The sequence below is a fragment of the Cetorhinus maximus genome, chromosome 7, assembly GCF_964194155.1.
Source record: "Cetorhinus maximus chromosome 7, sCetMax3.hap1.1, whole genome shotgun sequence".
Lineage (NCBI taxonomy): Eukaryota > Metazoa > Chordata > Chondrichthyes > Lamniformes > Cetorhinidae > Cetorhinus > Cetorhinus maximus.
The window spans coordinates 52,968,390-52,995,252 of NC_135885.1; the positions used below are offsets into that span (position 1 = coordinate 52,968,390).

At 41.8% G+C, this 26,863-nt stretch overlaps 1 protein-coding gene across 1 annotated transcript in view; it reads right to left on the reverse strand.

The window, feature by feature from the left end:
- Positions 1 to 26,410, reverse strand: part of LOC144682791 (cullin-5) — a 62,182-nt gene extending 35,772 nt beyond the window's left edge. Inside the window, exons 1-4 of the mRNA XM_078545500.1 lie at positions 26,237 to 26,410; positions 9,008 to 9,117; positions 7,689 to 7,788; positions 3,602 to 3,778 (exon numbers count right to left, since the gene is read on the reverse strand). Of these exons, the coding sequence (XP_078401626.1) occupies positions 3,602 to 3,778; positions 7,689 to 7,788; positions 9,008 to 9,117; positions 26,237 to 26,257 (408 nt within the window). The 5' untranslated portion in view covers positions 26,258 to 26,410. The remainder of the gene's footprint in view (positions 1 to 3,601; positions 3,779 to 7,688; positions 7,789 to 9,007; positions 9,118 to 26,236) is intronic.
- Positions 26,411 to 26,863: the final 453 nt, after the last annotated feature.

The following is a 26,863-nucleotide window of genomic DNA, read 5'->3' on the forward strand; positions in this document are numbered from 1 at the left end:
GCAGGACTGATTTGTGTTCAAGTCCTGGAGCAGGACTGATTTGTGTTCAAGTCCTGGAGCAGGACTGATTTGTGTTCAAGTCCTGGAGCAGGACTGATTTGTGTTCAAGTCCTGGAGCAGGACTGATTTGTGTTCAAGTCCTGGAGCAGGACTGATTTGTGTTCAAGTCCTGGAGCAGGACTGATTTGTGTTCAAGTCCTGGAGCAGGACTGATTTGTGTTCAAGTCCTGGAGCAGGACTGATTTGTGTTCAAGTCCTGGAGCAGGACTGATTTGTGTTCAAGTCCTGGAGCAGGACTGATTTGTGTTCAAGTCCTGGAGCAGGACTGATTTGTGTTCAAGTCCTGGAGCAGGACTGATTTGTGTTCAAGTCCTGGAGCAGGACTGATTTGTGTTCAAGTCCTGGAGCAGGACTGATTTGTGTTCAAGTCCTGGAGCAGGACTGATTTGTGTTCAAGTCCTGGAGCAGGACTGATTTGTGTTCAAGTCCTGGAGCAGGACTGATTTGTGTTCAAGTCCTGGAGCAGGACTGATTTGTGTTCAAGTCCTGGAGCAGGACTGATTTGTGTTCAAGTCCTGGAGCAGGACTGATTTGTGTTCAAGTCCTGGAGCAGGACTGATTTGTGTTCAAGTCCTGGAGCAGGACTAGAGCCCAGATCCTTATGAGACAAGTGTGCTAGCAACTGAGCCACAGTTGACACAGAATAGATAGCAAACTGGCTACAAAACAGAGAGTCAGGGCTAAAAGCAGAATGTACAAAGTGGTGTTCCAGAGCAATTAGTGCTGGAATCACTTGCTGCTCAACACTTGCATAATGATTTGCACTTGAGAATTGAATGAACACTTTCAAAATTGGTGGGTGACACCAAACTGGGAAGTATAAAACTGAAGACGGCTGCAACAAAATACAAGATGTTAAGAAATTTTAAGAAATAAATTACAAATTAATTTCATATTGTTAAATGAAAAATTATGCATTTGGTAGAAGGAATAAGGAAGCCATCTACTCTTTTGAAAACGAGAGTCTAAATAAGGTAAGAGAATGAAATTGGTACACATTCATAAATCATTAAAAGTAGCATCATCACTTTTAACTACATCATTAAAATGTACAAACCAAGCACTGGAGTTAATTTTTAGAAGAACAGAATAGAAAAGCAGGGAAGGTATGTTAAACTTGAAAAGGACTTTGGTTAGACCACAGTCTTGGTGCCTAAATTGCAAACAGGATATTGAGGTACTGGAGAAGGTGCAAAAAATTAGGGTAATACCAGAACCAAGAGAGCTCTTTTCTCTAGAAAATAGATCTTCAAAATTATGAAAGGGTTTATCTGGATAGATGCAGAGAAGATGTGGGATGGGGCAGTCCAAAACTGGGACATAAATACAAGATAGCTATTAATAAACCCATTAAAAATTCAGGAGAAACTTCTTTACTCAGAGTGATTAGAATGTAGCACTTGCTATGACATGCAATAGTTGAGGCAAATAGAGTAGGTGCCTTAGTTTAAGTAAATGAGGGGGAAAGGAACATAAAGAGATGCATATAGGGTTAAATAAAGTTGGGAGGGAGGACATCCATGTTTCCATTTGTTTGACTAGTACCCTGATGATCACAGAGCCTAATTTAAAATCGAGGGTGGAACTAGATGTGCAAACCCTGAGGTCCAATTATACACCACCCTTGAACCCCCTTTCACCCAAGGATGACACTAGGTCTTCACTCCATGTGCAACTCCTTAAAAGGCCAACCAGTATAAAATAAAATATATAAAAAAGGACAGAATTTATAACTTTCATATGGAAAGTGAATTATATCTGTATGTACTGGTCTATCTATTCCCTCACCCTCTAATCAAATTTCAGCTATGGTTATAATGGTCTTGACTTCCCCATATGCAACTTGATGGGAGATTGACTGTTAATACATTAACAAACCTTATATCGGTTAACAAGTCACCTACAGAGAACCTTACTTTCTTCAATCCAACAAATCTGGCCCCTTGTGCATTCTGCAATTTCCATTGCACCACTATTGGCAGCCATGCCTTCAGCAGCCTAAACCAAGTTCTGGCCTTCCCTCCCTACCTGTCCTCCTTTAAGACACTCTTTAAAACTTCTCTTTGATTAAGCTTTTGCATCTGTCCTAATATTTCCTTATGAAATTCAGTGCAAAATTTTGTTTGGTAACCTTCCTTCAAAGCACAGACATTTTACTACAGCAAAGGTGCAATAAGTGCATATTACTATTTAGTGATGCTGATAAAGGGATAAATATTGACCAGAACACTAAGAGAGCTCCTCTGCTCTTCTTCGAAATAGAGCCACAAGAATTTTTTTTACATCCACCTAAGCAGACGGACAGAGCCTCAGTTTTTTTTTTAAATTCATTCACGGGATGAGGGCTTCGCTGGCTGGGCCACCCCTAGTTGCCCTTGAGAAGGTGGCAGCCCACATCCCGTGAATGAATAAAAAAAACTTTTAACATTGTATCCGAAAAATGGCATCTCTGACAGTACAGCATTTCTTCAATACCTCAGCCTAGAATATATGTTCAAGTCTCTTGAGTGAGCATTGAACACACAATCTTCTGACTCAGATGAGTGTTATTAAGACTGACACCCAATTAAAGTCAGACAGATTAAATCATACTCTACAAATATTTAGTTTGAATTAAAATGGTTTCCAAATCTCAGAATCTTGAATTATCTTAATGGATATTTAATAAAATGTGTTTTGGATCCAATTAAAATAACACAGCAATGTATATACCCAGCTTAGTATGAATAAAAGTTACTTAATAGTTCACACGTTGGCACATATTCTTTATATGCACAATTGGTTGCACCAAACGTGCACACAGAAAGCCAAAAAATGTCAAGCCTTGTACACATTTGCACTACATTTCAGTGAATCTTGTATAAAACTTTTGTATTATTCAAATGTTTAATAAATGCACATTAATACTGGCATGCAAATAAACCTGGGTTTAAAACAGAAATATTCATGGCAGTGGAAGGCAAATCTATCAAATAAACTGAAGCGGGCAAATATAAAAATTAGATTTGCCATGGCATTGCTCAAGGGCAATGAGGGGTCCTGAGCACAGTTATGATGATTATCTGCCAACATACCCCGCTCCTTTAAGGCCACTGCTAAAATACCCCGAAAGAGAATCCAGATAATTGCAGCTGTTTGTAACAATTCTGAAGTGATCTAATAGTATGCCAAGTGTCTGTTAATGTCAGGCTCTAGGAAGGTCAAAACCCTGAACAAAGCAGTTGCATTATTCCTGTAAGGCTGTTTTGAAAATATGTGACCTGCAAGTGTAACAGATGGGCATCAGTCCCAGAAACCTTCAATATATAATACTTATTACCTGATCTTCTGTGGCATTGCTCATGCCAAGTCAGGTGATATGTTGCATATATGGACAGCAGAACTGTATTCTAAAAAGTATAATGCATTATTCAGCTGCTACAATACAGATGCATCCTTTAAAGCCATGTTTGACTTGATGAGTAAACAAGAGAATTTTAGGATACAACAACACTGTTACCTTGCAGTAACCCAGGTAATAAATGAATGCACAGCTACATACCTTTCTCACAATACTGTCCTCTACATTGGATTTCTTATTACTGCCCTGTTTGCCCATTAAAGTTATCTCTAATTGGCAGAAAGGTTTGGGCAAGATGTCGCACTGTGTGAAGAATTTCCGCCATTCTGCAATATAGGCTTTCAGTAAAGCAGTGTCATCCTGGTGACTCAGCACCCTCTGGGGGGAGAAAAAAAACATATCTCATTCAGACTAGAACAAATTGCCAGCATCTACAGGATTGAGCTTTTCTATCATTTACATCAGGTGGGGTGCCCGCCCGGGTGCCGGGAGGGACGTGAGCCGGAGCTTGCGCCCTCACACCAGGAGGGAAGAGAGTCAAGCGAGCAAGCGCATGGGCACCAGCAGTGAGTGAGCGCGCACATGTGCTGGTGGTCGACAGGAGTGAGCGCACGTGTGCGCGAGCGCATGCGCTGCGGGAGTGATTGAACATGCGATTGCATGCATGCAGCTGGAGTGTGAGCGAGCGCGTGAAGTGAGTGAGCACGTGCATGTGCACACGAGGATAGGAAGTGCATGCGCCTTTCTCGTAGTAGCAGTTATCTCACTTGCACTCACACAGTGGGTAAAGGTGAGTGGAGCACCTGGAGACTTAAGTGAGTCCGCACACACACACTGACCCTCTCTGGTCATTTTTATTAATTACTTTTTTAAAAACTTAACAGTTTATTGCTATGACATTGCTTTATTTTTGCTGAGCAATTGTTTATTTTTTGAAATTCAGTTTAAAGTTGTGCCAATCCTTATCTTACCGAAATTTGCTCATTGATCCCTTAAGGGAGAGAAAAATTGAAATGTGCTCTCCACACCCCTCCCCCCCCCCACCCCACCCCCCACCACCCCCCAAGCGAAAAGGTTGGATAAGCCTGATCTAGACAGTGAAGCTTAACACTCTTCAGACTTATAATCCTTTCTGAACAGTTATTACAAGTAACAAACTATTGAACCACTATGATGCTTACACTATGTCTTTTGAGACAGATGGTTGCCAGACATAGTAAGAGAACCCAAGATGATAATGATGGTTGGGGGAGTACAGGGAATATAGGTAGCCCTGCTGATGATCAACGTCTCAGATGTGGAAAGGCCATGAGAAAAAGGAGAGGCTGCAAGAGATAGGGATCAAGGGGGTGGTCATGGGTGGGGCAGTTTACATGAAGGTTGGAGGAACAAATGAGGATTCAGAGGAGAGGATATTGATTACAATTTTGTTTTTTCATTGCTGTGCTGTATTATCTATTTGTATTTACTCAGAAGATGCAGAAGGGCATGGAGGGCATCCATTGTGATTTTTAGTGAATATGCTGCAATTAGGGATTAGTTGTGAAATCTGAGCATGCCAACCTGTGTATCTCATATATGTAAGAGTACTGCTTATGCAGCAGAACTCTGCATGTAAGCCTCCAGATGTCAGTAAGGAGGACTTTTCACGGTGGGCAGAGCTGGCATTGCCATTATCATTTCTAGTGTCTAGGTCGATTAAGGGCAGTCTGTCCAGTTCCATTCCATCTTGTAGACTTAGTTGCAACAAACCGCTACAGAGTGACTTGGTAGACCATTTCAAAGGGCATTTAAGAGTCAACTACATTGCTGTGGGTCTGGAGTTACATGCTGGCCAGATCAGATAAGGATGGCAGATTTCCCTCCCTAAAGGGCATTAGTGAACCAGATGGGTCTTAATGACAATCAACAATGATTTCATGGTCACTGTTACCGAGGCTACCTTTTTAATTCCAGATTTATTAACTGAATTTAAATTCCACCAGCTACCGTGGTAGGGTTTGAACCCTTGTCCCCAGAGCATTAGCCTGGGCCTCTAGGTTACTGGTCTGGTGACATTACCACTATGCCACTGCCTCCCCTACATGTTTACTTTCGCTACTCTTTTTTTTTTTTACATACTTGTAGAAGCTCTCACAATTTTTTTTTATATTTCTGGCTGGTTTTCTCTCATATCTATTTTCACCCTTATCACCAACTGCTGGTCATCTTTTGCTGGTAGTTAAAACTCCCCCAAGTTTCAAGCATACAACGTTTGGTAATATTATAGCTTCTTTTAATCTAATACTATCCTTAACTTATTTAGTTAGCCATGGATGTCTCTCTTTTCTCAGGTTTAATTTCTCAATGAAGTGTAAATATTGTCACAGGGCCTATAAACTGCTCCCACCAACATTTTCTGATCAGTGTTCCTTCTAACTTCTCTTTGTTGTGCATAGTTGGCTTGTGGCGCTGTGTGGTCCTTTTAAGATTGATGTGCATCAGTTTGTTCCGTGTGACACATTTCCAATTACATTGTGCAGCTTAGAATGAACATTCTTTCTGATCTTTGTTATTTCTTATCTCCACCCATTCTGATTCTACTTCCTGCCCTTCCAAGCCATGATCCATGCTCACTATTGTCGTTATGTCAGCCTTTATTATCAGAGGTACCTGGCTCCTTTTCCATTTTGTTGGTCTTCTTGAAGCCTCAAGTACCCTGGAATATTTAGTTCCCAACTTCTGGTCATACAACCAAGTTTCTGTAACAGCTATTAGATCAAACCCATTTATTTTTATTTGTGCTATTAAATCATTTATCTTGTTTCAAATGCTTTGTGGATTCAGATGAAATATCTTTAATTTTAACTTAACTATTTTCTGTGATTTGACCTTGCTTACTGATGCCTTAATACTATTGAATGTTTTGTTTTCCTGTTAAATATCTTTACCCAAAATGCTCCCATCTGTGCTCTTAACTTTCCTTTTCAAATTTATCCTTTCTGTTGAACCCTCCATCGTCCTTTTTCAATTTAAAGGTCTGTCCACTACCCTAGTTATACAATTTGCCAAGACACTGGTCTCAGCCCAGTTTAAGTAGAGCCAACAACAGAACAGCTTCCTGTTTCCCCGGTACTGGTGTCAGCACATGAACCAAATCCCCTGTCTCTGACATTACTCTGAGCCAACCATTCATTTTTCAGATATGTTTTACCCTGTGCCAATTTGCCTATGGCTCAGGTAGTCTGGCAACCACCTGTCTCATGAGACGATGGTTTGTGCCTTGATAGTCAATGTGTTCAGCAAAACTGGAGAGAAACTTCTCCAGGACACAAGCCTGGGCAGAATTTATGGAGACTTTGAGTTGTCCAAACGTCAGGGTCCTCCTCGCAACCTCCCTGGTTGGGTCCAAAGGGATTCAGAGCATAGTCCAAAGAACATTACCTTTGAAATTCTGCTTTTATAATTTGGACCCTAGCTCTTCAGACCCCTCCCACTCCCACCCACCCCCTCAGCAGAAACTCATTCTGCCTATGTCATTGTTTCCTATGTGGACTATAACAACTGGATCCTTGCCCTCCAACTCCAAGTTCTTCTCCAGCTGTGGGGAAACGTCCTTGACTTTGACACAAAACAAGAAGTACAACCTTCGATACTCTCAGTCGCTACTGCAAAGAACATCTATCACTGACTATGCCATCTCCTAGCATGATCACATTCCTTTTCACCCGCACCATTAAATGGTGCCTCTTGTACCACTGTGCCATGGTCAGTTTGCTCATTCCCTGCAGGCGTTGCAGTCATCCACACAGGCATCCAGAACCTGATACCTGTTGGATAATAGCAAAGGTCGAGGTTCCTCCAGCACTGTCTGACTCGCAGTCACACCCTCCTGTCCCTGACCACTAACCAGACCTGTACCACTTCCTAACCGGTATTGCAATGCCCTCCACAAACTTCAACGTGCTTTGTTGCTGCACATCATCCACACTGCGACCCTTGTATAACCTTGTTTTAGTTCTTTAATTAGTCTATGTATTCAAGCAACTTAGTTTATATTTTTTCATCTTTTAACTAAGTACTGATCTTAATGTAAATTATCAGTATATTAAATATCTGCCTGCAGCACCATTCACCAGAAGTATTGGAGGCAAAAAGCAGCACCTCCTTGCCCCTCTGCACCAAATTTCCAACCTTCATATTCCACTTGAGATGCACTGTTCTGTGCCCACTATGCACTCTACGTGCTTCAGTATAGTTAACAAAAATATTCAATACACAAATACTTTTCTTAAAAATTCAGACTTACAGCTTGAGCTTGTTTGATAAAATCTAGAATGTCTTCTTTGAGAGCCTGATGAATTTTTGCTGGGCCCTTATCATCCCAGAGACAAACAGCATGAACATCTCTATGACAAAACAACAGTATTTCCAATGTAAACTTCTGTACAAACACAAGAGACATTAGCTTCAACAAAAGTAAAGCACAACATACCTTGAAGTGATTTGTTTAATGCACATGAGACTTATGTTGATTTTATTTTTAGATTTGAAAATGATACAATGCTCTAAATAGGAAAACAAAAGCAGCTGTGAACTAAAACCAATTTTTGTAAAGAATGAACTACAAAAAATCTGAATCTTATCAAACTCAGCCAGATTAGTGCATGGTCTGGTTGAGTACAAATAAAACTCTAATAATTCTACACTGTTTCCAAATGGAATAGCATATCAACTTAACTTGCTGAACTTGTACAAGGCTATAAGCAGTTAGGGTAAGAGTCTTGAAAGTTTGAGGAGTTGTGATGTTGTCATATCACAAGAGCAAAGCATTGAGGTTTGTCAGCATCTGAACTGTGACACTATATTAAGAGTCACAACAAGCTTCAATTAGTTCTATAATCTCAGGTTTCATTTGTACTTTTAATGGAAGGACAGTCAGAATACTTTGCTAAAGGCTATGGATATTTGGTCTTAATTAATTTTACGTAGACAATGGAAAACCACCTATCAAAACAACAGGGTTAATTTTCCACTCTTCTGTCTGATTTTAGGTAGCGAGGCAGAAATCAGAAATAGGGTTCCCACCAGTTTCCTATCACTTTCAGAATTCCAGTTAGAAGTAATGGTGAGGATCCCAAATATCTGAACACAAAGTCAGAGTATTGGTGAAATGTCACAGGGCTTATTTTCTAATATTTACACCAATGCAAAGTGGGGTGCCAGCAACACATTGTTATTGCATGGGATCAGAGGGTTTAAAATTTAAAAGTTTCAGAATGTAAATAATCACAATGCAATCAATTATTTTTCCTGGCATCTCAAAATTTAAATTTTAGTCTATACTGCAGGCTTCTTTTCATCCGCCCCAGAGGCAGCAGGCCTCATTAAAACAGTTGGTATCCAGGGTCTACTACAGCAATTGTGCTCAAATCCTATTTGTGCTCCCTTCACCAATCTCTGAAACAACCTATTCACTCAAAAATTTAAATGATTCTTACCCCAGGAAATTGGCTGTTATCATGGACAGGCTGTTGGGGCAGCCAGAAGTGCAGCACTACTGAACAAAAACCTGCCTCAACATTTTTATGATCTCACTGAGACTTTTCAAGTAATTCAGATACTTACGAAAATAGGTCAAACCATTGCTGCTTTGTCACAGATTCCTGCCGTAACAGCTTTAGAACAATGGGCCGCATAAGGTCCCATTTGTCCTCAAACTGGAGGGAGCCTTTATTCTGAAAGAAATTAACATGAGGAGTGGCATTAATTAATTATTAAGGCATTAATATCAATTTGACAGCCTGTAACAATGCTTACTCATTGATTGATATTTTCGTGAATGCACGATGCCAGAGATGCCAAAAATGTATTTGGGTACAAATTCACATTACAGTCCAACAGGTTCTGAATGTATTTATCCAAAGTCACTCCAACTCCTGCTACAAACTCCATAGGAGCAGGAGTAGGGGTAGGCCATTCAGTCCCTTGAACCTGGTCCAGAGACTAGTATCAACTCTATTTCTTTCCCTGGATACTTGTCAGGCTGAACTAGACCATTCAATCTTATTGTCCTGTTGCACCCTGAACTCAGCTTCCAACCTTAGTGATGAAGGGTAAATAAAGACTAAGATTATGTAAATAAAAGCAAAATACGGCAGATGCTGGAAATCTAAAACAAAAACAGAAAATGCTGGAAAACCTCAGCAGGTCTGACAGTAACTTTGTTTTTCTCTCTCCAAAGATGATGTTTCAAGTCCGTATGACCCTTCTTCAGAGCTGAAGAGAATTGGAAGTGTGATGAAATTTATACTGTTTAAGGGGGGTGGAGCTGGATAGAAGGCCAGCAATAGGTGGGGACAAAGGAGGGATTGGCAAAGATATCATGAACTAAAGGACAAAGGGAGTGTTAATGGTAGTGGTTAGTGCTAAAAAAAAGATGTTAATAGTGGCATAAAGGTAAGAAAGCAGAATGTGATTATAGCAGAACAAGGATGGCATTATGTGAAAGAACAATATAGAACAAGTGACAAACTGCCCTGTAGGCTGGGGGAGGGGGCAGTGGTGGGGGGAAAAAAGGATAGAAAATGGGATAAAAGAGGGGATAAAACCACAGATAATTTTACTTTTATTTTAATTCATTTAAGTGGACAAAAAATAATAATGAATGTAGAGGGAAGGGGATTAAAAAAGGGGGTGAGGATGGAGGAGAGAGTTCATGGTCTGAAGCTGTTGAACTCAATGTTAAGTCCAGAAGGCTGTAAGGTGCCTAATCGGAAGATGCTGTTCCTCCAGTTTGCGTTGGGTTTCACTGGAACATTGCAGCTGGCCAAAGGCGGACATATGGGCACAAGAACAGGATGGTGTGTTGAAATCGCAAGCGACCAGAAGGTCTGGGTCATACTTCCAACAGACCAGTCTACGTTTGATGTAGAGATGACCACATTGGGAGTAGCGGATGCAGCAAACCAAATTGAAGGAGGTGCAAGTGCTGCTTCACCTGAAAGGTGTATTTGGGCCCTTGGACAGTGAGGAGGGAGGAGGTAAAGGAGGAGGTAAAGGGGCAGGTGTTGCATCTTCTGCGATTGCATGGGAAGGTGCTGTGGGAAGAGGATAAGGTGTTGGGGGTGATGAAGGAGTGGACCAGGGTGTCCCGGAGGAAATGGTCCCTATGGAATGCTGACTGGGGGGTGGGGGTGGTGGGAAGGGGAAGATGTGTTTGGTGGTGGCATCATGCTGGAGTTGGCGGAAATGGCGGAATATGATCCTGAAGTACGATTATGTACTTCGATCTCCGTAACATTACAAAACATCATGGGCATTCTGTCTATTGGAGTTCAAGGGCATTCTGTAGATATTGTTCCTGTTGTCCATCACCTCTGTCCTTACTGGCCTATTAGTCCCCAGTGCTTCAATTTTAAGTTTTCAAATTCACACCCCCAAGGCCTTGCCCTCATCTCTAAGCTCCTTCAGCACTAGCCCCTCTCCCACCAACTCTGTTCCTCCAAATCCAGCCTGTTGTGCACCCCCTTCCACTCCAGCAGTGATGCTCTTCCTTCAGCCAACCAAGTCTCACTCTTTGGAATTCCCTACTTGAACCCCTTCATCTCTCCACTTCCTTCTCATACTTCAGGACTCTCCTGAAAACCTGATCGATTTGACTTTTGTCTACATCTCCAAAGCTTTCTTTGAATTATCATCAGTTTTCCTCACACCTCTCTAAAGCACCTTGCAACAATTCTTCGCTTCAATGATGCAAATTGTTACTGGATTAATTAGCATAAAAGAGTTGTCAAGTGTCAGATTGATCTAGTGGGAGCATCCCTGCCCCTAAGACAGAAGGTTATGAGTTCAAGTTTCACTGAACTAAACTGAATTTAAGCCCTATTAAAGATTTTTTTAAATCGCCTGCATACACAGTTATTGGATGATAATTCAGACAACCTGTTAAAAGGTTGGATAAAACTATGTTTTAAACCATATATTACAGTGCTTGTAGTCTTACTTTCTATTTTTCCCCTCTGAATTTATTTCTTAGCTGCACAAAGTTAATGTGCTGGGAATAGCAAGTTTAAACTTATACTCTACATCTCCCATGGTAGATTGTGTTGTGCAATTTATTTCTTGGGCAATCATTAGAAAAAAGGTAATTTCAATAGAAATCATTATTACTAATATTTTCCACAATTAACTTGAGAACCACAAGGTTAAAACAGCATTTTAAAATCAGAGAGAACAATTTTCAACAAGAATGGCTTTGCATAAAAAACAAAAATTTGTCAGTTCACATCTCCTCCATCATGGATGCTATTAATACCCCGACAATGCACAACAATTTGAAGAGCAGGTCTATAGTAGCTAGACATTAGGTTTGTCATACAATTCTTTTGTAACTGTCCATCCTGAGATACGTAACCATCTAATTTACTTTCTCTTCATGAGGGAAGGAAGAAGCTGACCCCTACTGCAGAACTCTCCAAAATGATCTAGACAAAACCAGAATGGGAAGCTGAAATGCACCACTCTAAAATTTATTGTTTAAATAATTCACATTCTATAGATTACAAAAGGAGAGCAGCATGTCTCAACATTCAATTTATCAGAAACTAGGTTTAGGTTATTAATACAAGATGCATAGTCAGTTAGGTATCCAAAGCCTTAACTCCAGAACAGCTAATTTATGAAACTAATTTAACACACTGAGTAATTGATGTAACGTGCATCAGGCCCCGTGACTCCCCTTCAGATGAACTCGAGTTCTACCTAATCTATAAATATTACAATTATGTAAATTGGCAATATTTGAGAATAACTCCAAACCTACATGATTAATTACAACATTTATCATCTTTTTATCCAAAAATATATGAGGAAGAGTTATGATATTCACCAATAAAATGCATTGGCCTGGACTTGCTCTCAACAGTGAAGGAATGGTGCTCGCTATTTACATTATTGACAGGTACCCACAAACCTTTTGCAGTTTGCTAGCAGAGATTACCTCTAATCTATCTTTCTTTCTCACTGCATTGCCCTCTAAAGGAAGCCTGTGGTGTATGAGCAACAAAGGAACAGTGTGGCTCTTCAACCACATTGAAAAATCCTCTTAGATGCATCCAAGCCAGGACGTTTAAACCCAAAAATATAAATTAGATTTAAATTTACATACACAGGAAGTGAAATAAAGATTGGGAAATACAGATGGGTTTAAGGGAGGGATGAGAGACAGACAAGTAGTAAATCTAACTTTCTCCTGAGGATATGAGACAACACTTGTACATTTAATTTTTTTTAGTGCCAGAGAGGTTGTTCATAGTAAATAGCATACTATTAAAATTCACTTACTCCAGCAGGCACCAGCCCTAACTTTTTCAGCCATTTTTAGTGTGGGACTAAACAGGACATGTCTTCTTCCTTCTTCCTTAACCGAGGTTTTCCACCCACGGTCGTTGACAGGGCCCTCAACCGTGTCCGGCCCATATCCCGCACATCCGCCCTCACACCTTCTCCTCCTTCCCAGAAACATGATAGGGTCCCCCTTGTCCTCACTTATCACCCCACCAGCCTCCGCATTCAAAGGATCATCCTCCGCCATTTCCGCCAACTCCAGCATGATGCCACCACCAAACACATCTTCCCTTCACCCCCCCTGGCGGCATTCTGTAGGGATCGTTCCCTCCGGGACACCCTGGTCCACTCCTCCATCACTCCCTACTCCTCAACCCCCACCTATGGCACCTCCCCATGCCCACGCAGAAGATGCAACACCTGCCCCTTCACTTCCTCTCTCCTCACCGTCCAAGGGCCCAAATACTCCTTTCAAGTGAAGCAGCATTTCACTTGCATTTCCCCTAACTTAGTCTACTGCATTCGTTGCTCCCAATGCGGTCTCCTCTACATTGGAGAGACCAAACGCAAACTGGGCGACCGCTTTGCAGAACACCTGCGGTCTGTCCGCAAGAAAGACCCAAACCTCCCTGTCGCTTGCCATTTTAACACTCCACCCTGTTCTCTTGCCCACATGTCTGTCCTTGGCTTGCTGCATTGTTCCAGTGAAGCCCAACGCAAACTGGAGGAACAGCACCTCATCTTCCGACTAGGCACTTTACAGCCTTCCGGGCTGAATATTGAATTCAACAACTTTAGATCTTAAACTCCCCCTCCCCCCATCCCCACCCCGTTTCTCCCCCCTCCCTTTTTTTTCAATAATTTATATAGATTCTTCTTTTCCCACCTATTTCCATTATTTTTAAATCTAAAACTAAAACTTTGTTAGTCTTTCCACTCCACCCCCACTAGAGCTGTACCTTGAGTATCCTGCCTTCCATTCTTAATTAGCACTTTTCTTAGATAATATCACCACCTTCAACACCTCTTTGATCCTTCTGTCTGTGACATCTTTTGATTATCTGCTCCTATCACTGCTTGCTTATCTCCACAATCATCCCACCCTCAACTTCTCTCTCCCCTCGTCCCCCCACCTTAGACCAGCTTATATTTCACCTTTCTCCTAACTATACTCAGTTCTGCCGAAGGGTCATGAAGACTCGAAACGTTAACTGATTTCTTCTCCACCGATGCTGCCAGACCTGCTGAGTTTTTCCAGGTAATTCTGTTTTTGTTTTGGATTTCCAGCATCCGCAGTAGCTTTTAGCTTTTTGTTTTTATCATTGAAGCCTTAGTACGTTAGTTTATTAACTGATCACTGAGCAGATGCAGTCTGATCAGCTTTGTCACAGAAAAAACCTGCCTAAACAGTACTACTCAAAGTAAAATACTGAAAGTTTAATCTAGGGCTACAAGAGGTGAGAAAGGGGAGTTTAAGCTCAGTGGAAGTTCAGCTTCAACAGACAAGATTTCTTTTCTAAAATTACTACTTATCTGATGTTAGTGAAGTTCCCAAGGGTGTGGAATGCCTGTTGCCATTCAGGCAACACTACCTACATTTTATAAAGTGATGGCAGTGCTGGGAAGCCTTGTGATGTATGTTGAGTACAACATACAAACTACCACAGATTCTCAGTTTACCCAGGGACAGGATATTTGCACTAAATGTTGGAAAATTGAGTCTCTGGTGCAGGTGATCTTTGTGCTTGAGCAACAATTGGCCCAATGCTACAGCAGAGAGGATGAGGAGTTTCTGGACATTTTCCAGAATATGATCACCCAAGGGGCAGTATGAAACAATTCAAGATACATGGATAATGTAAAAAGGTGGATCTCCATCAGTAGGGCCAGCAGGAATGCTCAAGTGCAGTGTACCTCTGAGTTAATGAAACTGCCCAATGGATAGTATGAGGTAGACAGTGGCAATAATTCAGAGGAGGATGGGCCTAAGCATTGGCTCAACACATTGGAGGAATGAATGAATAAATGAAAGGCAGATTCATTACAAGAAAGGAAATTAATAGAGTGGGTGCCATGTTGAGAAAGCAGGAAGAAAAAAAAGACAAATTTGTTTCCTTTCCATATCCTATTGTTTGAATTCTGTTTTTAAAAATGGACAAAGGTTAACTCACTATTCTCCTGGAATGTGACACCCCTTGCATTGTATGAACATTCTAGCCAAGCCAACACAAAGGACTAGAAGATGAAATATCCACATCTACCAGCTCTGAACAAAGGAAGAGCCATTGTGACCCCTCATCTCCAACACTGTGCTAACGGTTCCATAGTTATCTGCTCAAAACATAATGGGTTTTAACGAAGGTTCTTAAAATACATCGCTAGCTGAATGGGTGGACCCAAAACCAACATGACCAAGACTTGAGCTGTTTGAATTGCTTTAATTATATAGCTTTGGATTCTGCCTTCAGTTGCTGTTTAACCTCAGAAGAGAAAACAGGACTCCAGGCGAGCAGCATGCCTCTGACCTCCATCTCTCTCAAAATCTGATCTCCAGAAAGAACCCTGTGTTTTTCCGACAAAGTGAACTAACTCCCAAAATATAAGAATACTTTGCTGCATCTTCAACTACTCAACCTGCAACCGAGTTCCTAGGACCAAGACCAGAAATTCTGTAAGACAAGGCCACCTGAAAGAACCTTCATTGAACATCGACTAACTGGACTCTACTCATGTGCTTTGCTGTCTTGTATTTTGAGAGTGTGTGAATGTTCCTCGGGTTTTGAATGTGTTAATAAATCCTAGCTTTGTTTTACCTTAAAAGAATTTGCCGTGGGGTTATTTAGAACCATAGAAAAGTTATGGCACAGAAAGGGGCCATTCAGCCCATCATGTCTGCACCAGCCAGTAAAGAAGAAACTAGCCGCTCATTTTATTCCCACTTTCCAGCACCTGGTCCGCAGCCTTGCAGGTTACAGTACTTCAGGTGCAGATCCAGGTACCTTTTAAATGAACAAAAACAGAATTACCTGGAAAAACTCAGCAGGTCTGGCAGCATCGGCGGAGAAGAAAAGAGTTGACGTTTCGAGTCCTCATGACCCTTGAAGTCTTGGTCTTTCTGGTCTTGGTCCTAGGAACTCGGTTGCAGGTTGACTCAAAACGTCAACTCTTTTCTTCTCCGCCGATGCTGCCAGACCTGCTGAGTTTTTCCAGGTAATTCTGTTTTTGTTTTGGATTTCCAGCATCCGCAGTAGTTTTTTGTTTTTACCCTTTTAAATGAGCCAAGCGTTTCAGCTTCAGCCAATTCTGACAATCACAGGCAAACTCAGTCAATATTAGACAAAAAGTAAACCAGGACCAAAGAAAATGACTGCCAGCATCATCACAGTAAATATTTTTTCAAAATTATACTCTCAGAACAGGAGGCTATAAGGCAATGATGGGCTGTTGATGACAACAACATTTTATTTATCTCTATCACATTGCCTGACACCATCCCTGCTTCATTTGCTACCAAACCCTCACCCATGCCTTTATTATCACTAGACTTTGACTATTCCAATGCTCTCCTTGCTGATCTCTGGCATTCTGCCATTTGTAAAGTTCAGGTTATCCAAAACTCTGCCTGTGTCCTTATTCAGAAGTGATTGTCTGAACTGGCTGAAGCTGAAATGCTTGGCTCATTTAAAAGGGTAAAAACAAAAAACTACTGCGGATGCTGGAAATCCAAAACAAAAACAGAATTACCTGGAAAAACTCAGCAGGTCTGGCAGCATCGGCGGAGATGTCGCACCACATCCTGATTCCATTTCACCCATGCTCACTGACCCACAATGCCTCAATCCTCAAAACTCTCATCCTTGCCCTCAGGCCCCTCCGCGGCCCCACCCCTCTCCACCGCTGCAATCTCCTCCAGCCCCATAACCTCCAAGACATCCGCACCCCTCCAATTCCTGCCCTCCACGCACTCCTGATTCTAATCGTTATGCCAACGGTGGACACCCCTCCAGCTGCCCAAGCCCCAAGCTCTGGAATTCCCTCCCTACACCTCTCTGCCTCGTCTTTTTAACATTGGCCCTCACGTCGAGGTTTGGGAAACACACCTCAGCCCGTTTCAACAAGGGAAGGGGATACGAAGGGAAACAAATTAAATTAGAAATTAAAATTACTGCTGTCACGGGCAGAAGAGGGAAACAGTAATAATAATTCAATCCACCTCGCCCTCACGTCCTAGCAGTGGGGCTATTCTACAGTCAAGGGAATAGACAACCTTTTTAGCATCATTAGTGGGTGTCCTGAATGATGGCTTGCTTGTGCTGAAGATCATTATGAGTGGAAACTTTTACGGTAATGAGGTAAAGCGCCCAAAAACTAGTTGATCCATGTCAGAAGTAATGACATAGTAATAAATTTGGGATACTGCAGAGGGAATTTACAAGTATCAAACTGAAAAACAAAACAGCAAAAATTGTAATTTCCAGATTGCTTTGTCACACGCTGGAAAAGCCAAGGCAAGGAAGTCAACATGTCACTGTAAGGCTAGTGCAGAAGAGAAAGGTTTAGATTATTGGGACACAGAAATAATTTCTGGAACAACTGACTGGCAACATCTTTGTGACGGGGTTAAATAAAGCAGTATGGGGGAACTGAACCAATATAGCATAAGAGAAACCAAAAAAAAGGCAAGTGGTATCAGAGATAAAAGAGTGTCATAAAAAGGGGCAAGAGATTTTTTTAAAAAGGCCAGGAAAAGAATAATGATCAACATTTCAAAAATTGTTGCTAAGGATGCAGTGGTGTGTGAATGCACAAAGCACACAATATAAAACTCAAGAGTAGAAATATTGGTAACTATGGAGTGATGATATTTTAACTATAATAGATTTGTAGCTTAAGTTTGGACAGGACTAGGATTTTAATATCCCTGATAGTACAGTAACAATTTCAGCTGTGGAAAAAGAAAGGGATTCAGGCAAAAGCAAAATACAGCAGACATTGGAAATCTAAAGTAAAAACAGAAAATGCTGGAAGTACGCAGCGGGTCAGGCAGTCTGTGGATTGTTTCAGGCCAATGACCCTTCATCAGAACTGAGGAAAGACAGAAACGTAATAGGTTTTCAGCAAGCAAAAGAGATGGAGTGGGGAGGGGTGGGGTGGGGGGGGGGGGGGGGGGGGGGGGGGGTAAGAGAGAACAAAAGGGAAAATCTGTGATAGGGCTGAAGGCAAGAGATCAAATGACAAAAGATTTCATGGTACGAAAGCCAAAGAGAATGGCAATGGGTAAAAAAAACAACCAACGTCCAGATGAGGTGCGAATGGTAGGAACACAGCTGCCTGAATGCAAAGTGAAAGGAAATACAGAAACAGAAAAAACTGAATCAGCAAAAAAAAACAAAATAAAATGGTGGCAGAGGTTATGATCTAAAATTACTGAACTCGAGTGCCAAGTCAAAAGATGAGGTGCTGTTCCTTGAGCTTGCACTGAGCTTCATTGGAACACAGTAGCAGGCAATGGACAGAAAGGTCAGAATGCATGCAAGATAGAGAACTGAAATGACAAATAACCGGAAGCTCAGAGTCATGGTTGTGGACTGAATGGATTTAGGTGTCCAGGTACACAAACAACTAAAAGCTAGTTGCACAGGTACAAAAGGTAATGTTTCCCTTTCTGTCAGTGGAGCTGGAATACAAAAACGAAGAAGTGGTGCTTTGGCCGGATCCAATACTGTGTCTATTTTTTGGGTACCGCAGCTCAAGTTCCTATGAGAGATAGGGCAGGAATAATAAAGGTGGTGAAGTGGCAGGATTAGTAAAGGATTCTATCACAGTCCAAAATGTAAGGTGACCTAAGACATGAAGAGATGTGGGCATATATGGCAAGGCCAGCATTTGTTGCCTATCCCTAATTGCCCTTGGACTGGGTGGCTTACTAGGATGGTTAAGAGTCTACCATTAACCAGATTGCTGTCACACGTAAGCCAGATAAGGTAAGGATGGCAGATTTCCCTCCCTAAAGGACATTCGTGAACCAGGTGTGCTTTATTTGACAATCGATGATAGCTTCATGGTCACCGTTACTGAGACTAGCTTTACCATTCCAGATTATATTAACTGAATTTTAATTCTACCAGTTGCCATAGTGGGATTTGAACCCATGTCACCAGAGGGTCTCTGGATTACTAGGTCAGTAATGTTACCACTACGCCACCATTACAGATTACCAGCAGCTGAGATAAACCAGAGGTACAGTTCTGTTACCAATTCAGAGAGATATGAAGGAACAGGGTAACAATACCGGTTGATATTAACAATCCCCAAATTGTACAGCATAAAGATAATGATTATAAAGACTAAAAAGGAATATAAAGATTTGCAGATAATCTAAAAGCAAAAAAGTGCTTTTATAAGCAAATAAAAAGTAAAAGAACAGTTGGAAAACACAGCATCACAGTGGGATGGAAGAGGGACTCTTGGCTTAAGAGGTCTAGGCTTGAGATGAAGGCATGTCAAATATTGAACAACATTTTGCAGTTTTTATAAATGGTGGAAATGAGAATAGTGTACTAGAGGATGATGTGGAACAACTGATGGAGCTAACAGTAGAAAATGAATTGATTTTGTAAAGGTAGATAATTCACTGAAACGCTGCTATCATGCACCTTAGGCTACTGCAGAGAATCTGGAAATGGGAAGCTTGCAAGGAAAACATTTAAAAAGGCAATCCTTGAGCTAAAAGTGTGGATGACAATATCAACATAGGAAGAATTAAGGGTACAATACAGGGGTATGGCACTGTAGTTACTGAATTAGGAATGTAGAAACCTATGCTAATAATCCAGAAAATATATGAGTTCAAATCCCACCATAATGAGAATTTGAAACCAATTTTTTAAAAATTAAAATTAAAAAAGTGACCAAGAAGCTATCAGATTATCATCTCTGAAGTGACACTTGAAGCCACTTGAACCAATAGCATTTTGTCAGGGCAGTTACAGGTGGGCAATAAATGCTGGCCATACCAATGTTATCTGCCATCCTGAAAATGAATTTAAAAATATGTAATATTCAAGATAGGGTAGCAGCATGACAAGATGAAAATGCAGTCAGGTAAAAAATTTTGCTGTTGCACACTGCTAGGCACCAACTCTGCTAGCAGCTAAAGATTTGGATCAACACCACCTTGAAGAAACTGACCCATCAAGGACTTGATGACAGGCAGAGAGATGTGTAAATAAGGGATCAAGAGTTCTCTCATACTTTTAGAATAATTTACTAAAGGTCATTGAAGCAGACTGCAGAAATGGTTTGAAATGGAAACTGGACGGAGCACCCAGCTTCGTCCTACGCACCGGAAACGACAACGGCAAACCCAGCCCTGTTGACCCTGCAAAGTCCTTCTTACTAACATCTGGGGGCTTGTGCAAAAATTGGGAGAGCTGTCTCACAAGTCAAGCAACAGCCCGACAGTCATACTCACAGAACCATACCTTACAGATAATGTGCCAGACACCACCATCACCATCTCTGGGTATGTCCTGCTCTACTGGCAGGACAGACCCAGCAGAGGTAGCACTACCACTGTGCTAAATGGGATACGTTTTGAACAGATCTAACAACTCAAGGCTGGGCAACCACGGAACACTGTGGGCCATCAGCAGCAGCAGAATTGTACTTAACCACAATCTGTAACTTCATGGCCTGGCATATCCCCCACTCTACCATTACCAAGCCAGGGGTTCAATCCTGGGTCAATGAAGAGTGCAGGAGCACATGTCAGGAGCAGCAACAGGCATACCTAACAATGAGGTGTCAACCTGGTGAAGCTACACAGGACTACTTGCATGCCAGCAGCATGAGCAGCAAGTGATAAGTCAGAGCTAAGCAATTCAACAACCAACAGATCAGATCTAAGTTCTGCAGACCTACCACATCCAGCCATGAATGGTGGTGGACAATTAAACAATTCACTGGAAGAGGAAGCTCCACAAATATCCCCATCCTCAATGACAGGGGTGCCCAGCACATCAGTGCAAAATATAAAGCTGAAGCAGTTGCTACAATCTTCAGCCAGAAATGTCGAGTGGATGGTCCATCTCAGCGTCCTCCAGAGGTCCCCAGCATCACAGATGCCAGTCTTCAGCCAATTTGATTCACTCCATGTGATATCAAGAAACAGTTGAAGGAACTGGATACTGCAAAGGCTATGGGCCCTGACAATATTCCGGCAATAGCACTGAAGACTTGTGCTTCATAACTTGCCATGCCCCTAGCCAAGCTGTTCCAGTACAGCTACGACACTGCCATCTGCCCAGCAATGTGGAAAATTGCTCAGATATGTCCTGTACACGAAAAGCAGGACAAATCCAGCCTGGCCAATTACCGCACCTTCACTCTACTCTCGAGCATCAGTAAAGTGATGAAAGGCATCATCAACAGTGCTATCAAGCGGCACTTACTTAGCAATAACCTGTTCACTGACGCTCAGTTTGGGTTCTGCCAGGGCCACTCAGCTCCTGACCTCATTACAGCCTTGGTTCAAACATGGACAAAAGAGCTGAACTCCAGAGATGAGGCGAGACTGACTGCCCTTGACATCAAGACTGCATTTGACAGAATGTGGCATCAAAGAGCTCCAGCAAAACTGGAGTCAACGGGGATCAGGGAGAAAACTCTCCGCCCATTGGAGTCATACCTAGTACAAAGGAAGATGGTTTTGGTTATTGGAGGTCAGTCATCTCAGTTCCAGGACATCACTGCAGGAGTTCCTCAGGGTAGTGTCCTAGGCCCAACCATCTTCAGCTGCTTCATCAATGAACTTCCATCATAAGGTCAGAAGTGAGGATATTCGCTGATGTTTGCACAATGTTCAGCACCATCCACTCCTCAGGCACCGAAACAGTCTATGTCCAAATGCAGCAAGACTTGGACAACATCCAGGCTTGGGCTGACAAATGAGAGAATCTAACCACTGCTCCTTGACAGTCAATGGCCTTGCCATCACTGAATCCCCCACTATCAACGTCCTGAGGGTTACCATTGACCAGAAACTGAACTGGACGGACTAGCCATATAAATACTGTGGCTATGACGGCAGGTCATAGGAATCCTGCAGCAAGTAACTCACCGCCTGACTCCCCAAAACCTGTCCACAATCTACAAGGCACAAGTCAGGAGTGCGATGGAATACTCTCCACTTGCCTGGATGAGTGCAGCTGCAACAACACAAACAGCTTGACACTATCCAGGACAACGCAGCCCGCTTGATTGGCACTCCACCCACAAACATTCACTCCCTCCACCACCGACGCACAGTAGCAGCAGTGTGTATCATCTACAAGATGCACTGCAGAAGCTCACAAAGGCTCCTTACACTGCACCTTCCAAACCCATGACCACAACCATTTAGAAGGACAAGGGTAGCAGATACACTCAAACACGACCAGCTGAAAGTTCCCCTATAAGCCACTCACCACCCTGACTTGGAAATGTATCGCCATTCCTTCACTGTCGCTGGGTCAAAATCCTGCAACTCCCTTCCTAACAGCACTGTGGGTGTACCTACACCACAAGGACTGCAGCGGTTCAAGAAGGCAGCTCACCATCAGCTTCTCAAGGGCAATTAGCGATAGGCAATAAATGCTGGCCTACATCCCTTGAATGAATTTTTTTTAAAAATTAATTCTGCAGAGAGGAAAGTAAGGTGGGAATAAAAACAAAAATAAAGTTTGGTTTGTTCGGTTCTCCCTAAAAATGTTTATTTTGTGCTCAATTACTTAATTTCTAACTTTTAATATGCAGGTGGAAAAGGAAATGCAAATTGGACACACAAAATAAGAGACTTGAAGGTTAACAGTTGTTTGCTTATGTTTTCTTAAATACATAGTGAACTATCATCTACATATATGTCTGAGGCTGCATCAAATTCAAATTATGACGAGGTTGGTCTTGTGCATTAATGGTTATTCTACATCTCAGTCAACCAAATCTCAGGAGTAGATAACTAGTTGTTCCTCCAGGACAGTTAGTGACTGCTAACAATGAAAAAAAAGGAACTGTATGGAAATAAATAGGAAAGTGCTATGGACTGGTCATAACCATGATTTTAGAGATTTAAGGCAGCTGTTGAGTTCCCACATTTAGACGCATTTAAAAAAAGCCCAACTATGAGGAGAAAATAGAGAATGCCCTCATCCAGAAAGAAAGAATTTCCACTGCTGATAGCTATAACAGATTTTAGTTTTCTTTTAATCAATTCTCAGGATATGGGCATTGGAAAGGTGTTGTGAAACTGATAGCAAGCAATCGAGGGCAATTAAGAGTCAATCCAGTATAAGAGAACATTTTCTTCACGAGAGGCCGTTCGGTTTTTACAACAATCCGATGGCTTCATGGCCATTTTTACTGATATCATCTTACTCCTGATTCAAAAATCTTGAACTGCCACAATGAGATTGGAATTATCTGAATTATTCAACAAGTAAATCACTACCCTACCTGTCCTTGCCTTCACAAGGCACTGCAGATGGTTACATGCCGGATATGGATTATTTACATTACAGGTGCAATAGGTCTTCATTCACCTCAGATAAACACAGATAAGGCAGTGTTGCAATACACAATAACAATTATCTGTAATGAAGATTGCACTTAACAGAAGCAGGTAGGTGATTTCAATCTTAACACATTTTCAGTCTAGTGCTGTGCATGAGCCCATTATGGCCCTTGCAAAATGGAACAAAAATCATTTTGCTCCATTAATGTTATAACACAACAACAGCTGAAGTTAGCCATAAGACCATGAGACCATAAAACATAGGAGCAGAAATTAGGCCATTCGGCCCATCGAGTCTGCTCCGCCATTCAACCATGCCTGATAAGTTTCTCTTCTCCCGCCTTCTCCCCGTAACCTTTGATCCCCTTACCAATCAAGAACCTATCTATCTCGGTCTTAAATACACTCAATGACCTGGTCTCCACAGCCTTCTGTGGCAATGAATTCCATAGATTCATCACTCTCTGGCTAAAGAAGTTTCTCCTCATCTCTGTTCTAAAAGGTCTTCCCTTTACTCTGAAGCTGTGCCCTCAGGTCCTAGTCTCTCCTAGCCCTCCTTCCCAATGAGTTCCTCTAGTATAAAAGGAATCCAGGATGCCTCCTTTTTCCTATACTTGAGAGACATACACTTTGACACTTACATTTACTCCATGCATCGACAGCACTGGAACACAGTTCAGCTTCTAGTTACACACTAAAATTAATGTTTTAACAAATATAAATTTGTGGCACATGGATATACTGTTTTTGATGTTACAACTTGGCAAGTTTTTTTAGATGCATTGATGAGCAGAATAGAAAGCAGCTGTTTTTCACTATTTAAAGAACTAATAGAATCATTTCAATGCATTAAGTTTGAGTTCAACTGAACCTAGAGTGTCATTAACCAAGTAACTACTCAATCCTGAAAGAACTAATGCCCAATATTTTTCACATAACAAGAACCATGATTTTGGCTCAGCCGAACTAAATAATTTCTAAAGTGTTAAGAGCTCAACATTTTTAAATCAAATTTCTCACATGTAAAACTAGTGGAAAACAAAAAGGTAGCATTTGACAACAATCTATAAACTTGAAAGAAATCGCCCATTTCTCCCCTTTTCCTTAAGGTCGTTGCTTATGCATCAATATATTTTACTATTGTAAATTTCCCAAATGATCTCTTAGCATGCAAATTCAGTTAATGTTGACAAGCCATCACCAAGCACTATATAAAGTTTTTACACTGTGTTCACATCAACTTGGAGCAAACGTCCAGCGTGCAGTTATAAGTGTTGCACACCAAAGCTTGGACTGTGTAGAAGCATCAAAAAAATGGTTACATGTATAGGGGGATGATATTTGGCCTTTCAAACCCATGCTGGCTCTCTGCAAACGCAATTAGGCTAGTCCCACTCACCAGCCCTTTCCCCATAGCCTTGCAAATGTTGTTCCTCTCAGGTGTTTATCGAATTCCCTTTTGAAAGCCACAATTGTATTTCCCTCCAACACCCTTTCAGGCAGTGCATTCCACATTGTAACTACTCACTACATAAAAAAGTTTTTCCCTCATGTCACTTTTGGCTCTTTTGCCAATCACTTTTAAATGTTGTGTTTCTTGGCTCTGGACCCTTCTGTCAATGGGAACATTGCCAAAAGAGAACATCTTGCGCTTTATAACATTAGTATAAAATACTGTTGGATACAGGTTTGTTATTGCTAGTGGTAGCAGTAATGGCAAAGCAATTGAAAATGATGAATGTAAAGTATCACTTAATAAACAATGCACAAATGTACATTAAGGTTTAACAGAAATAAAATCAAATCTTTCCAATAATGTAATACTTTATATGAATAAATATGGTGCATTACACCATATTATAAAACATTCTATTACTCCTCATACTTTTAAAGACTATCAGTGAGAACCCATTTTGCATTCTCAGTTCACTTTGGGAAGCAGACTGAATCCTTGGTAATGGAAATTACAGTACTTAGGTGATAAAAAGCTCAGTGCGTAAAATTACAGTCTTTCAATGTATTATTTTCACATGGATGATATTGATACAAAACAATACTATCTGGATGTACATTGCTCTGAGAAGCTGTGTACAACAGTTCAAATAAAATCCTTCTTCAGAACTCCTAAGGGTTCTATTCAAAAGACATCATCCCACTAACACTTGCGCTATTTGCGATTTATAAACATATCTCTCATTATTTCTGATCCTAATCGAACGTAAATCTTATTTTTCAATTCCGGTGAAGAACATAGACCTGAAACATAGAATGCCTTTTCTCCACAGATGCTGATTGTCCCTGTTTCCAACTATTGCGAATCACCTCAGCGATATATTTTTAAAAATACCATGTAGGCTTAATAAACTTACTCTTGGCCATTATGTATTCTAAGCTCTATACAGCAAGTTAACAAGTGAGCTATTAAAATTCACTTTCCACTGCATCATTGCCGAGGGAAGTGAGATTCAGGAATGGGTGATACAAGTCAGACAGTCCCGCTTACAGATAGCAACAGCTCCAGATTTAGTTTTTGCAACAAAATATCGTCCAACACATGCCCATAAGTCTCCGTTTTGTTATAAACTCCTCACACACCACTATAAGGCAAGGCAAGTCGTCACTTTTAAAACGCTGGGCTGTCGGCTTGCTGCGAAGACTGAGGGGCATCGGAAGAAACACGCTTTTAAAGGCGATCTTTCTCCTTTGGATTCCCTCTTCTCCTACTTGCCGGGCCATTTAATACCCGAGCCCCCAGGCCCGCGTCGTGCGAGAGAGAGAGAGAGAAACGGACACTCAGTAACCTGCCGCATCTCACTCAACCTCTACACCAGCCAAACCCCACAGCAGATCAAACACTTCGCCTCGGCTCCGGAACTTGCGGCGGGTTAAGCAGTGAGAGAGGGGGCTGTCGGGGGTCGGAGTGCCTGAGCTGAGCTGAGCCGAGCCGGGGCCCCGCTTACCTTTAACAGATTGGACGCCATGTTCAACTTTACCGAATCCCTCGCAGCCTCTCGCGAGATTTCAAGCGAGGAGGTAAACCAGGGAGAGGAAACTTCAGGCGAAAAGGTGACAGAAAATGTAGAGAAAAAAAAATAAACAAAAAAAAAAGAAACAGTTCACATGGTAACGGGCGACCGGATTATCGGTTTTTAATGTTCATTTGCTATTGTTCATTTTTTCCCTGCATTTTTTTCCAGTTAATATTTTCTGCTCTCCGCTCCGTCCCTCCCTCCGCATCCTGCCCGACTCTAAACTTAGCTCCGCAACAACAGATCCATATCAGGCTCGCTCATGTGATCCCCAGGCAACCGCCAACGAGTGCTCCGCTCCTTCACCGACATAATTCCAGCGGCCACTCCGGCAACATCGCCCCCGCCGGACAGCGCCGCACCTCCACCTCAGGCCGCTCTCAACAAGAGCGCCTCCCTTCCCTGGAGGACAGCGCTGCTCCTCCACCCGCACCCTCAGCAATCGGACAGCGACACTCCGGCGTTCACCTACCAGCAGGAGGTGTCAGCTGTGGCTCAGTCCATAGCACCCTCGCCTTTGAATCGGAGGGTTGTGGGTTCATGTCCCACTCCCGGAAA